The sequence below is a fragment of the Pagrus pagrus genome (genome assembly GCF_965226575.1).
Source record: "Pagrus pagrus genome assembly, chromosome: 14".
NCBI lineage: Eukaryota > Metazoa > Chordata > Actinopteri > Spariformes > Sparidae > Pagrus > Pagrus pagrus.
The window spans coordinates 23,302,361-23,317,427 of NC_140198.1; the positions used below are offsets into that span (position 1 = coordinate 23,302,361).

Sequence of the window (15,067 nt, forward strand, 5' to 3'; positions counted from 1 at the left end):
TGAAAATATACATACTTTATTCCTGTAAAAAGATCCATATTGAAAGAAACCATCACAATTTCAAGTCAACGAGTCCTCTGTGTTCTACACCTTTAGTTACTGTTCCTCCGATCAACAATGCCTGGACATGCAAAAAGAAAATCTGAAAAAAACATATTAACAAAAATATTTACACATGAGCTTTCAAAGGGGTAATAAAAACATGAATATATAAAAAGGTTCATCTTCCACTGGTTTCAAACAATGAATGCAGGTCAGGAAAGACAAAAAAAAAAAAAAAAAAAAAGTTCCCTCGCTGTATGAAAATATACCACAACACTGTTCATTATATACAGACAAGCTCCTACAGCTTCCTTTCCACTGCTTCCACAATCTACAAGTCAAACATTGTAGACCGGTCAGCCTAGAAAAACACATATGTGACAGTAACATAAATAAGGCCGAACATGGGTATAACATTGGTATGCATGCAGTCAATAATAATAAACATCCTGTAAACAACATATTAAGACTAAACAAGGTCTTCTTGTAAGGCTAAATATGATCAACTACCTATAAGATGGGTCAACAGTGGAGCCGCCTACTCACTACACAGCAGGTAGAGGATTAACTTGTGCATTAAAGGCCGTCAAATACAAGATCAGTACAAATATTCGCTGTACATTTCGGCAACTTTTGAGCATCCACCCCCCTTTTTAAAAATAAATAAATAAATAAAACAAACATACAGTACAGCCTCGTCTTGCCTCTATCCCGGCTACTTCACAACTAAAGTGTCTTTGATCTGCCCTCCCTTTAATTCTTGGCATCATCATGCTCCCTAAACGCAACACTGACATAAAACATTCATGACATTGATGAAAAAAAAACTGCCTCCGTCTACTTCAACAACACGTGTGAAATCAGGTATCACCACCACGCTTCGACTAGTCCGCTGAGTCTCCCCCCGTGCTGCCGGTTGCTTGGTCTCTTGTAGCTATGGTAACGAGCAAAAGCACCTAAGATTTTGGCATATTCTGCAGTTTTTTTTTGACAGCCGGAGTCAACACGTGGCTCAGCGTGAATAAGAAACTACGAGTAAAAACCTGAGAAGTGACCTTACATCCATTCAAAGATCCAATCAGACTGAGTGAACAATCACTGCATGTGTTGTAACTGAATACTAAGGCCTGCTCCACACATTCACATCAGAACTGAGTATTTGTAATACGTCTTGATATAAGTAAGTCCCATTAAAAGATACAGAATACTTCCATTTTTCTTCTAGTATTGCAGTACACTACACGCTATATTGCTAAAGTTGGATTATTTAGCTTGAACCAAACAGTCTATAATGCAATAATGCAAATGTGTGGACACAAAAATCTAACCACCACTGCACTGCATGGGCTGAGAGACATGTTACTCAAGATTCACACCACACGGAGACAAAAGGAGACATACGTAAACACCTTATTGCAGAGTCTATCACAGTACATTAGTGCCACAAACCACCAAGTGCTGTTCCTGTTAGTAACTCGACACGCTACGTTCAAAACATACCGAATCCCAAACTGTATGTTTAGCATCAAACTGGTAACTGTGGTGGATATCGCCTCACTCAAATCTGGATCTTAAATTAAACTATTATTTTCTGTTTAATTCATTTTAAAGTATAAATTAGCTCGAGCGGCTTGTCGATAACTTATTATTCGAGAGGTTTTCTAAGTGTGTGACTCATACTCAAGTAAAGTGGGAGTTATAGGTGGGACGCCACTGCTGTTGATGTTGTCTGAGGCGTGCCCTCACACTCTCAGACCCAAGATGAGCCCAATGAGAGGAAAGTAATTGCCAAGTATTCTGATAACTGGTTGTTTAAACAAAAATGCCAAACATTTGATGGATTTTAGGCTCTAAAATGTGAGATTTTGCTGATTGACATGGAAGCTGAAAACGGCCATGTTTGCAATTTATTGAAATGCCGTTTTCTCGAGATTTTATGTAGTTATTTATTAGCTCTTCATTTTGTTAATCATTTCACTACCTAGAGAAAACACGCTTTGTTATCTCCAAATAATGACATAATCAACCTGCTATCATGACATAACCTTTGGGACAACAAAATCATTCACTCGTGATCGAGATAACGGCATGAAAAAAACAATTTCAGGCCATTCTTGGCTTCGGTAGATTTTCCTTGTCTTACGTTATAGTAAATTGAATTTCTCCAATGGAGTTTAGATTCTGCAATGTGATCATTTTCTGATTTTTACAGAAGCTGAAAATGCTTGTATTTATTTTTTACAATGCCGTTATCTCAAGATCACAAGTTAATTATTTCATTATCTTGAGAAAACAAGCTTTGTTATCTTGAGAATTAACTTGTGATCGAGTTATAATAAAAAAATTAGTGCAGGCCATTCTTAGCTTCTGTGGGTTTCCCCTGGCTTATATTAAAGTTTAAACTCTAACTAAAGTATCACTATGAAATATTAAACTGACTGTCTCTGGGTTTTGAACTGTTCCTCAGACAAAATCAAAAACAATTAAAATGTTCCCATTTTTTGCTGTTTTATAGTGTAAATGATTGATCAATTAAGCAAAGATATAGTTGAAAGATGACTCGATAATGATTTTAGAATCATGATCAGCTGGAGCTCTTCTAGCTAACACATCTACTGATCTGCAGATATTACAGCAGTTCTGCACACACTGCAGGTCTCTCTCACAGTCACACGTATGTCGGACACAACATTTAGGCCAGTTACGACTGTGGTCACAAACATCAAGAGTTCCTGTGTTAATGTCTGAGAAAGGCAACTGTTCAGTCTCTCTCTCTCTCTCTCTCACACACACACACACACACACACCCACGCCCCTTCACATTCTTCACATTTAACAACATGTTCAGCTTCAATAAGACAATCTTGACTGGTAACCTCAAACCCCCAAATTAGATTCGATCTAAACTACAGAAAGTGGATCATCACTGTCTCTGACAGCTCTATATAACTAACCTGATGTCACATCATGCAATGTGGTGATGACAAATAAATAACATGTTCTGTACAAAGTACTGTATAAATACTCTTAGAGACAAGAAACACATGTGAGTGACAAGCAGACATATTTAAAATACATCCAATCAGGATGGATAGTGCATTCTTTATGGTCACACAGAGGAAGAGATAGACTGCTGCTTCTGTTTGTTTGCTTCAAATAAATAAAGTGGCACCAGTACATGAATATTAAAGCTAATGTTTCATTAGCTGTGTCTGGGCTGAAGTCTAGTCTGCTGTTCTGTATCAGATAGTTCTGAATCAGTCCAATCCATAGAGAGAGATAACTTAGTGTTTTATATCAAGCATTAAAGCCTCTAATGAATTGAACATTTGCTGCTTAGATAATTAGGAAGTATCGAGAGAATATATTTGTGAGTTTGCACACTTCAACATGCACTTCGACATGCTCCTGTGACGCTGTAAGCTGTATGGTTTAAAGTACTCTAAATTTAACAGTTGGTCTAGCGGTGCTCGAAGGCGAATGTATAATTTATAAAGTTATTAGATCTGATAGCCACTAACCGCACAGACTACCGACTGAGACTAACAGTGAAGATAGAAAAGTGCTTTCAGTGTGACGCAAGTATTCAGAGTCAGTCTTTCTTGCTGGATCCCAGCTTTTTGAACAGCTTCTTGCCTTTGGAGAAAAAGCTTTTCTTCTTCTTGCTTTGAGCAGAGCAGTCTGTCTTTGTCGGGCTGTCTGCTGGCAGCGGGGCTGGAGCCGAGCTGCAGGCCTCCACTGCAGCTGGACCGGGAGCAGGAGGTGAAGCGGGGTCCAGGTCTGACATGGGGCTTGCAGCCAGGCTTGTCAGTTTGGGCTTTGGGTCTGTGTGCTCTGACGGGTCAGGGATAGGAGGTTCTGTTTGGGGGAGCGAGGGCTCTTCTAGTGTTGAGGGCACGTGATCTTGTGGCTCTGTAGAAGAGGTCCAGGTCTCCTTCAAGAAGAAACAAAGACTTTAGGAATGAGCAGGCCAAGTGTACTTTACCTGAACAATATGTGAAGCCTTGTTATGCTTAAAATCATGAAAACCAAAGGGATACAGGGATAGGACACATAAAGGAGGAGGCAGTAGATTTGAGACCCTTGTTTTGATAAACTAACACCAGGTTCCTACACACAGGAGCAGTGTGAACTACACTTCATGTGGAGGGAGGAGGAACAGGGGACACTACTATCAATCACTGAACTGCTGTAGTCTTATGTAAAACACTTACGATCACTTCTCAAAGTGTACAGTTCGTTTCTGCTTCTGCAAAAGGCCATGCAGGAAACAGGGGGGCAAAAAAAATGTGACAGCACAGAATTAAAGAAACAGAACAGAAAACGACAACAACCACACTCATGCAAGAGATGAGTACAAAGTACGTAAAGAAGAACTTTCTGATGTCAGTGGTTTGTAGAAAAGACACATAAAGGAGGTCATCAGCAGGTCCATATACAGCAGTGCATGCTGGTTATTGATTTGATTCTCTTTTAGCTCATTGGCTAATCTTCCAAGACTCCACAATAAAAAACAAGATAGACAGACATGCTAGGCTACCTGTGATTCTTTCTTGGGTTCTGGTGCAGGCTGAGCAGAGACAAGTTCTGCTGGAGCGTCCTCTGGTAAGGCCTGCAGGAAGTTGGAGGGGACTAAGCCTCTGTGTCCATTTAAGTCTCCCTGGAGGAAAAATACAACATTAAGACCTTTTAACAACAGGGATGATCCATCTGTTATTATTATTAAATGACTGTTAAAGATGACAGAATTTCAAATATATAGTTTCTGAGAACTTCAACAGTTGTTTTGAACATCCTGAACACAATTTCCTTATAAAACTATATCATAGAGCTGCAATGATTAGTCGATTAATTGTTTAGTCTATTGACAGGAAAATTGCTCAACTATTTTTTTAAAAAAACAACAAGCCTTTTAAATACTTTTTTAAGCAAAATAACCAAATATTTGATGGTTCTCAGAAGAAAGAATTTGCAGCTTTTCTTGGTCTTACATTAAAGTATACTGAATATTTTTGGGCTTTGAACTGTTGGCTACTATTGTTATTCTTGTATGTTTATATTCTGTTACATCATAGATTTATATTCAATTTCTTTTATATAATTATACAATATATATCATTACAGAATAATGTGTGTACAATACACACACTGCACATGTATATAACAAGTTTTACGAGAGCTTCACAACCGTATAAGAAGCAGTCATAAAACTTTACAGTGATATAGTTGAGATCAAAATGAAGGCTGAGGTTTAAGACGGCTGTGGTAAAACCAAGGGGCCAAAATTAGGTCTTTGGCCCCAGACCAACATTCATTTTGACGCAGTCATGAAACTTCGGATGTGTAGTTGAGATCAAAATGAAGGTTAAGTTTGAAGATAGGTACTGAGGTAGGAGTACTGATGCGGAGTACTGATGTAAAAAAGTAGTAATGACAGCTGGTAGTTTAATATACATATTATCTTGTATATTGTATTTGTTATTCATTCTTATACCTGCAGTGTGATATCATGTAGAAACGAGACATAGCTGTAATGTATAAATCTTTCATCTCATCTCACGTCAATGTGTTTTCTGGAAAAAACTCCAGCTCAAAGGAACTGATGTTTTTATTGAAATAACTGTTAAAGAAAAGAGAAATTCAAGTCATATCTCACTCTATTTTGTAGCTTTACTGTTGCATTGTGTTGCCTTGTCTATTTTTTCAGAAAGAACTGCGTAGTTATCATGTTTGACTCTGCTATTTTAGTGGGCACAGTGCAAAAATAACTGCTCATCATTAATAGGTTTAAAAACAGACTCCTGTTTCCACTTACGTAGAAGAAGCCATCTTCATCCATGTCACCAAACACATGTATGATGTCTCCTGCACTGAAGGTCAGCTCAGCCTGAACACAGCCAGAGAAAACGAGGCAGATAATGAGCAAAAACTGCTCCTACGCTTTGTCTCCAGAAAATATATTATGCATGTGCAGGTCTGACCTCTATGTCTGTGTTTGGGGAGCTCTCCCGTGGATCATAATCAAAGATGGCGACCATTCTTCGAGCTCCTGGGGCTGGGTTTGCCACAGGTGCGGCGGCGGCGGCAGTGGCGGCGGCGGCAGCAGCTTGAGCCTTGCTGGGATCTGTCAATCAAACAGAGAAGGGCAAATATTACTGTCTGACATCCTGATAATTAGAGGAGGAACACACGTCTCTGTTATTCCAATCAGCTCATCAGCATGCAGCTCATCGTGCATGTCCGACTCACTCAGCGTCATGCTAAGCCGAGGAGAAGTCGCATCACTGCAGTCAAACACATCAAAATAAAAGTAAAAACAAAGGGAGATTAGCAGTGAGAGTTAGCATTTTTATTTCCATGAACAAGGTTGTAGCAGCTTCAGCTGTGCTGCTGTTTTAAACATCAATCCAAGCAATGGGATGAAGATTATACATAACGCTTTGGAACAGTGTTAGTAGAAATGAATTATTTGATGATTAAATGATGCCACTTGAACTGTGAAATGAAAGAGGAGTTAGGAGAAGGGACTGCTTGATTTAGAACAGGGAATAAATGAGGAATTAAAAGGATGAGTTCACCCAAAAATGAAAATTCAGTCATTATCTAGTAACGGCCGTTCTGATTGAAAGTCAGGTGAAGTTTCTGTAGTCCACAAAACATTTCTGCAGCTTCACAGCAAAACAGCGATGCAGCATTCTGCTAAACAACTGAAGTAGATGGAGAGTTGTTTTAAAACCTAGAAAAATAAATAAATAAATAAAATGTGTGTCCCCACTTCAGACAGGGTGCATGCTAACACTTTTAGCTTGGTAGCTAAAGTGAAGATTTTGGCTTACAAAAGGGTCAGTTTAGGATCTTGGGGCTTCCAGGGATGTGGATAACGCCAGATGAACTGTATGGAACCATTTCATGTTTTGTTTTTGGTCCCCTTCTACTTCAGTTGCTTAGGAAAATGCTGAAACGATGAGTAGATAATGACTTGAATCTTCATTTGTGGGTGAACTCATCCTTTGAGAACAAGACATTAGATTTGGTACTTTTTTTCTTTATCAAAGATCTTTAAAAAGGTCAGACTTCATCAGTATAACCCCGAATAATCAAACAGTCCCTCATTAGGATGAATGGAGGTGTGCGTTGGTGTTATCAGCAGCCAAAATGCAGTCCTGTTTACAACCGTTAAAAAAAGAGGTCACGATATGTCACATAAACACATGCTGTCCCCAAGTGGACACGTAGGCGCTTGCCTGATCGTGCAGGTCAAACAGAGCAGTGGCGGGGGGGTCAAATCTCTAACTACAAACCTTGGCTGGAGGAGTCTACGCTCTCCTCCCAGAGTGCTGCAGACTCCACTGGAAGACACGAGTTTGAGGGAAAAAGAGCATAAAGGCACAGAATCACAGAATGATATGAGAATAATCCTTTAATAGTAAGTTATTGTATGTCTCAGTCATCACACAGGAGTTCACAGATGGAGATCAGAGGGGATGGATGTTTCAACAAGTGAATTTTAGGTGATCATGTAATGCATTTGTGACATGGGAGCAGAATACTGGCATAAAAACTGTCTTTAACAATCAATTCACAACATGCTGCCATATTGTGCTGCTATGTCGGCACTGTATTACATGAATATCCAATGAGAGCTGACAGGACTGACTCAGTACTTTTTACATTAGTCAAGCGGGTGACAAAATCATAAAAAGTAAACCTTTAGAAAGATGAATTCACTCTGTGGAGCACTGAGAAAGAAAGTGTGAAACTAGGACTTAATTATAGAATGTGAATGTACTGTAGAAGAGGTCTACAGTCGTCATCGCAGTAGTATTTTACCATCATTCTGGGAAGCTGTCTGATTTCAGTACTACAGTAGCTGACCTAAAAATCCCCCCTGGTCGCTGAGTGAGAAGCAGCAACTGAGAGAGCAAAAGGTTTGTTTGAAAGAGACAGAAAGAGAAGCAAACCAGAGAAGAGAATAAAGTGGAGAGGTGGGAAGCCGCATTCTGCAGCGAGACACACCTTTCTTGGATCGTCTCGGTTTCGGCGGTGGAACAGGGCGACGGGGAAGCTGTGCGTGTGTGCGAGTGCCTTTAATGGAGTTTTAGAAAGGAAAACCAAAAAAAAAATTGAAACCAAAAAGAAACACAGAGGTGGAATTTTTTTTGAGAGAAGCAGACCAGACAAAGAAGACAATGAAAAGCAAGTGAAGAGCAATTTAAAAATGACAACCAGTGAGCAGCAGACACGGCAGTGAGAACAAGTGGAAGTGAAAAGGTTAAACCATCTGCAGATACCGCTCTGGGTAGAAAGCAGGAAACAGAAGCAAAGTGTCAGCTTGGCTCTGATGGGTGGCTTGCTACCACTCACCACAAGCAGACACTTTGACTTAAGTTTATGTTTTTAGACACCTGCAGTCAGCGCCTGAGAATAGATGGTTATGATTTCCCAAATAGCAACACAGTGAAGAATAACCCAGAAAAACATACAAACAAATGCCACAAGGAACGTTTTTGTGTCCATTTTAATTTAGACTAATTCAGATTTCAAGGTCAACAGGCCAGAGGGAGCTTTAACTCCCTCTTTTGATCAGGAAAACAGACAAACTGCAGATAAAAACAAGCCAATATGTCTCTTCATACAGCTGGCCAATGTGAAAACCAGAGAAGTAAAATGGACTGAACAAAGGATATTTTAGGTCTGGATTCTGCTACATCTGTGCTGCTATCTTCACTTACCACTTAAACATGAACAGCAGTGATATCATGAATAAAACATTACAGTTTACACTCAAAGTAAAAAATGTCCAAAAGTACCAATCTTTAACCGGAACAGAACCCATTTAACAGCACAACATAAGTAGAATTTAAATCTGCCCACAGGCACGTCTGACAGCTCCTCCTACCTATCTTCTCCATGGAAGCTGCTGTGGACAGGAAGCCCTGCTGCAGCAGCTGCTGCCGGGTCTCCTCATCCTCCACCTGGATCTCAGACACCATGTTACATGGCACGAAGCCCAGGCGACCACTAGACTCTCCTCGGTAGAACCCATCTGGGTCTTTATCTCCGTAGACCTAAGGAGACAAGTGTAAAAATGTATATATTAAAACACGTGCGCTATAGCATTTTAGCTATTTTGAATGAAAACACTTTTATGACTGTTGCTGTTCTTCCAGTAGATTTTGTGCTGAACATACTTTGATGATCTGTCCTTCGGTGAAGGGCAGCTCTTCCTCAGCAGCATCAGGATTGGGTGACATAGTGGCGGGATCGTAAGGGAACAGGGCCACAAAGATGCGTACGTCACTGTCTCCTTTCATCTTTGGTGAATCAACAACACCTGCAGACACACAAACACACACACGGTCACAATACTTCATTTGCTACCCAGGAGCGTTTGGCACAGGACTGTTCTCAGCTAACTGATTCTCATGCGTCCTTCCTTTTTGTTTAGAGCTCTGGTTGTGTTATGGTCCCAGTACTAAATCAGTTAAGGATCAAGGATCAGGGTCATTTATTTGTCCTTGTACAACACTTGGTTGCATAATGAAATGAAAGTTCGTAAGAAGTGTCATAGCCTGAAGAGAGAAGCTGCTCTGTAGTCTGGTGGTACAGCAGCAGATACTTGTGTATCTTTTGCCAGAGGGCAGCAGGGTGAACGGACTGTGGCTGGGTGGGTGTTGTGTTTTAGTATCTTTGTGCTCTGTGCAGACATCTCACTTCACCGATGTCACGGATGCTCTGTAGATGGTACCAGTGATGTTCTGTGTGGTTTAATCACCAGCTATAGAGCCTTCCTGTCCTGGGCTGTACACCAACCACGCCAGTTTGAGATGTTTCAAGTCAGGATGCTTTCTATTGCTCTATTGTTTCTTGGTTTAAGAAGTATGAATTGTTTCTTAAGACAAATAATAACGTATATATATTTTTTTTATAATTTTATTCATGCATTATTTTATACAAGCTTTAGTTTCAAAGAAATTATTTTTGTCCTTCTATTCTGTTGTTGTAAACTCCGTCGCTATTCTTATACTGTACATACTTTGCGCACACGCCATGCATAGCTTGCGATGATCTCTGCAAATAGCACAGCCAGCTCGCCCCTCCCCCACACCCCACCAACTGCAGCGCTGCTGTGAACAGTGATCGCCGAGCACAGGCATGTCCTTAAAAGAGGTAATCAAGCTAAACCACTGATCCTAAGCTGTGTGAGCCGTTTGACAAACGTGCACACTCGTTCATGATCTGCAGCGAGCAAGCAACAGAGGAAAGTGTTTGACCCACTCTCTGATCTAAACCTGAGGACGTTTTCTGACAACATACAAAAAAATACTTAATCAAAGGTGCAATGCACAGATCATGCAAAGCAGCCTTTAAGTTTGTCTTGCAGCATCGTCTGCAGCACGGCAGACAGAAGGTATGACACCAGCGTGGTTAAAGGCATTATAACTGTAGCCTATTTAACAGCGAGCGACAATTTTGAAGAGCTGTAGTGAGACTTTAAGCTCCACCGAAGAGACATTCTCTATCTCATTAGGGAGAATCAGCCCATCTGTGGCAAGAGTCACGGGCAGACGACTCGCACACTTTCACATCCTCACTGATGTTCTGGTAGATAGAACAGAACTTCTCACTGCTCCCTTCCTCTATCTGTGTGCACGTGTACTTATGCATTGTGTGTATTCGACTGTGCACCCACACATAGACAGAGAGGTTAGGACTACTGAATGGGAGAACAGCCTGTGTCATCAACTGAAGAGAAACGATGCGAATGGGAGGAGATGTGGAGGAAGAGAGGGGCTCAAACACTGCAGGCCGTTTCTCTGCTGGCTAATCGAGGTTACTATTTTAATGTCTGTCACTTCCTCCTGTCATGACAAGCCACTTTGGGTTAAGCCGGTTCTCAGCTTAGCAGGTTCTCTCCCTCTTCTTCGCTGCAGCTACAGCACCTCCCCCTCCCTTCCTACAAAAGGTGCTAATCTGACTACCATCATGTGTGAGAGGGGGAGACTTGTCAACAGAAAGCACAGGTGTGTCAGCGTTGTATCATACAGTACACTGCACATACACACTGCTGCAGGTTTTAGTTAAGAGAGGGAAATAAATGAAGAGACAGAGGAAACAGGAAGACAAAAGAGGAAAGAGTCTCTGACCTTTGAGTTGCCTGGCCTGCGAGCCCCCTGGTTTAGAAGAGACCTCAGCCTGGGCTGCCCACGATGGACCTGCCTCAGCTGGAGGGATCTGGCTCGGCTCCTGCACAACGTACAGAAAAAGAAATGAGATGATAAGAAACACACACAAAGTCTCTACCGGGGAGGAGAGGAGACCTCTGGGTTTAGAAAAAATGAACAGCAACTCTAGCTGTTAAATCTTGGAAAACATATTCAACTATTTTTGCTACATCTAATGACAATCCATTTAATCTGCCAGTGGAGATGGAAAGCACGCACATCAACTGTAAGCTAATGCAGGACAAAGCAGTACAGACTAGTTACAGACAAGGGCTGAGCTGTTTCCACGGTGCATGAGTATTTGGATGTTAGTGGGAGGACAGTGGGGAGACAGTGGGAGGACAGATCCAGCCACACTTTGGGCAACCAAAATCTTACAAAGATTAGAATTCTGAACCCACTTGGTTACGATCAACTGGTTTAAACTTTCTGTAACCACTTTGCTTATATTAAAGCCAAATATGCCACAAAATGTGCCCCTCTGTCCACTGCAGTAATGATGATGATGGAGAATGTAGCCGTCTACTGAGCGCTGGAGTTAAGTGATATCCACTAAAGGACTCAGAAGGTTAAATCCACACTGTTAAAGGGAACGGGAGGGGGCTGGGACAACACACCCACTGCAGCTGGCCTGCAGAAACATTTACCAGCGGATCCGCCTTCAGCCCTCTGCGGTGAGGAGGTCTGCAGAGCTCCATCTGAGCCCCCTCCACCCACCACTCAGAGCTCATCTGCTCCACCACCACGTCTCCCGGACCGTACTCCACAGGTTCCTCGTTGTCATCTGTGCCGTACTCCACGTCAATCTCCACCCCACGGCCGATAGGTGACCTCAGAGTCCGTACCGTTTTGCTGACTGGGTAGGGTCTTGGCGGGGTATGACCATAGCCGGGGTTGGCTGCCGCAGCGACAGCCATCTGGCTCCTGAGCATGGCCTCCCTCCTAAGGCGGTCCCCTAGCCCTTTGAGTAGTGACGGTACTCGTTCTTTGCTGTTGGGGGTCGGCTGGGGAGGACAGCGGGCTGAGACCCGCCTGCTGATGGGACCTTCATATATACTCATGTCATCCTCTTCAGGGTAACTGATGGTGTCGACTGTGTCTGCGTAGTGCACCCTGTGCTGCGTCTTAGGCTTAACCTGCAAGGGTCTGTGCCTGAGTAAAGGCTCTTTGGTTATGGATCTGGGGTCCCTGTTGAAGTGGTGATGGTGAGGGGGAATGTGGGGGTGTGGGTTGGGGTGATGCGGGTGATGCTGGGGTGCTTGGTGGAGGCGTTCGGAATCTCTGGGGCGTTGGTGGCCGGGCCTGGGCCGAGGCTGACTGTGGCGGGCTAAATGCTCTTCTTGACTGCTATCTTCCTCCTCTGTCACCTCAGGAATGCTGAACAGCTGCTTGGTGAGGGAGACCTGGGGAGGCAACTTAAGGATCCTCTCAAGAACCTCCTCATCACTGTCTGGAGGCTCCAACTTGTGTGACTACATGGGCCACAGGTCAAAACAAGAATGAGTGGGTGATGATGGGATATCATATTGTTCAGTGAAAATAAGGGAAGTGCAGATAAAACATAGGACGACCCAGTGATGCAAAGGAAAGAGAAAAGAAAGAGGAAGAAAAAACAAAAAGAATCTCAATCATGCATGTTTCAGTAAAACGAGCCAACAAATAAGAATTTTACAATGCAAATACAAACTGAGAGAAGCATATCATCAAAATGATGCAGTGATGAAGTGCGAATAAAACATGTAGTGCACTCATGTTTTTACCCTGGTAGCTCCGACAGTGTAGGCCCTGGACTGTGCTTCTCCAAAGTGGTCAGAGTAGTCCTCCTCCTCCTCCTCCAGGATGTCGGACAGATCTGACCGACTGTTGTCTGCATGGTAATCACTGGGAGGTTCCACCAGTCCTCTGTTGTAACTCTGCAAATTAAAAAAAAACCATTCTCAAACAAACTATCCAAAGTACATTTACATTTAAATTGCTATGAATCACTGAGTAAAAGAAATACATCTGCAAGTTAAATATGTTGCAGATACAAATGCAAAGACTTCAAACTGAGCTGTGCTGCAGAACCCATTAGATCTTAAACATAAACAGGCTGAATGGCCTCTGGAAGAGGCCCCATACATATATACTTCTGAAATATACCTATCAGCTAAAACCAAATACTTATCAACTAAAGAAATATTTTCAATCATGGTTTCTGCCAGGTTCATCACGTTAAATGTAAGACTGTTTAAGGCCTTTTTAATACCAGGCGGAATGCAATTTAACAAATGTGTCCCGATCATATAATCCAAAGTGTGATGGGAAACTAACAAATAATGGTCAACAGAATGGTCTACAAATACCTAATATTACATCACAATTTTGTCAGTACTTCCCTGCAGTATAAAACGATAACTCCTAATGACATAATGAATTAAATTATTACAACCTGGACATGGATAACAGGCAGAAAATGGATGAATGGATTAACCAAAATGTCTATTATGAGACAAGCCACTGTAGCTAGCAGTAGGGACAGTGCTGTGCCATCAAAGGAAACAAAAAAACTGAATGTTGTTTTGAGTCAACTATTTCAAACAGTATGTGAGTGTCAACAAATCCTTTCTGACCTGCTGCACCCTACAGATTATTGGCTCAAGGTCCTGGTCCTGTCTCAAGAACTCCTCTATGGACACCAAGCGGGTATTCTCTAGCTCCTCTTCTACCTCTGACTCCAGTGGTGAAATGCAGAGGGTTCTGAGGGGGTTAGTGTCCTGAGGGTTAAGGAGGTCTGTGATCAGGGCTTTGGGTGGGGTGGGGATGCGCTCAGGTGTCCCGAGCTTGGCACTGGGGTCCTCAATGAACTCTGTGATGGAGGGGAAAGGTCGTATTGTTCCAGGGCTGTCGGTGTCTCTGCGCAGCTCCAACACTGCTGCTGCTGCCGTTACTGGTGCTGGTGCTGGTTCTGGTTCTGGTACTGCTACTGCTACTGCTACTGGTGAAGGTTGAGGTGCTGAGTTGGTCGGGGAAGTCACATTAACCTGAAGATGAGAAAGATGATTAATACACTATTCAAACGCACAATATGTAATTTCTGCCTCTAGGGCAAAATAAAAGACGTTTGCCAGAGCAGAGGGCAGAGCCACAATGGATTCTGCTCTGATCCGGAGCAGTTTACTGACTACAGGAGACCTCAGAAGTGACATTTTATCTTGGTTTTCTCTTCACTCCTGTTTATCCACCTGACTGCAGCAGCCATCCAAAGAGGTGAAAACCATCGTCAGGTGTTTATATACAGCAATGTTGATTAAAAGAAGAGAGAGAACTGGAGTTTCTGGTTAGTGCTAAGTTAAGCGAGAGGTTGTGTCCCATTACTCATGCGCTAACGGCTAATGTACAGTAAAGTAATCAGCTGTTTGTGGTAATAAACACTGGCTTACGTAATGCAAATAAGCACAATTATCCTGCGTGAAATTCGCTTCGCTGGTGGCGAACACAAAATTAAAAAAACACCATTGCAGATGAAAATCCTACTGACGTAACTCAGTGACAAATGTGCATAGACGAGGTAAAGTTTTAGAGTTTAATTCACTAAGTGTTCACTTGTAAGCCGACTTCCTTCCTCGCTCTCTGACTCTCTCTCGGATGTTATAGCAACAAGCGACCAAATTAAATGCACCATTACTTGTGTAAACTCATGGATTTGTCTGGGTTTGTTGGAAACATTTTGGATAATGTAAGTACACAACTCAACAAAATACAGAACACAAATCAAAGTAGTTTTCAAAGTCTGACAATGCGGACCCCCCATATTGCCA

At 42.1% G+C, this 15,067-nt stretch overlaps 1 protein-coding gene across 14 annotated transcripts in view; it reads right to left on the reverse strand.

Moving 5' to 3' along the window:
- Window positions 1-15,067, reverse strand: part of tspoap1 (TSPO associated protein 1) — a 69,550-nt gene continuing 54,483 nt past the window's right edge. For 9 of the 14 annotated variants that reach the window (XM_084373930.1, XM_084373934.1, XM_084373929.1 and 6 more), the window contains 12 exons: window positions 13,880-14,290; window positions 13,028-13,180; window positions 11,915-12,739; window positions 11,190-11,289; window positions 9,234-9,376; window positions 8,942-9,110; window positions 8,059-8,127; window positions 7,344-7,391; window positions 6,024-6,166; window positions 5,858-5,929; window positions 4,583-4,702; window positions 1-3,976 (listed from right to left, as the gene is read on the reverse strand). In XM_084373930.1, coding sequence (XP_084230056.1) covers window positions 3,635-3,976; window positions 4,583-4,702; window positions 5,858-5,929; window positions 6,024-6,166; window positions 7,344-7,391; window positions 8,059-8,127; window positions 8,942-9,110; window positions 9,234-9,376; window positions 11,190-11,289; window positions 11,915-12,739; window positions 13,028-13,180; window positions 13,880-14,290 — 2,595 coding nt within the window. In that variant the 3' untranslated portion in view covers window positions 1-3,634. The remainder of the gene's footprint in view (window positions 3,977-4,582; window positions 4,703-5,857; window positions 5,930-6,023; window positions 6,167-7,343; window positions 7,392-8,058; window positions 8,128-8,941; window positions 9,111-9,233; window positions 9,377-11,189; window positions 11,290-11,914; window positions 12,740-13,027; window positions 13,181-13,879; window positions 14,291-15,067) is intronic. The other 5 variants (XM_084373926.1, XM_084373925.1, XM_084373927.1 and 2 more) reach the window with 3 other exon arrangements.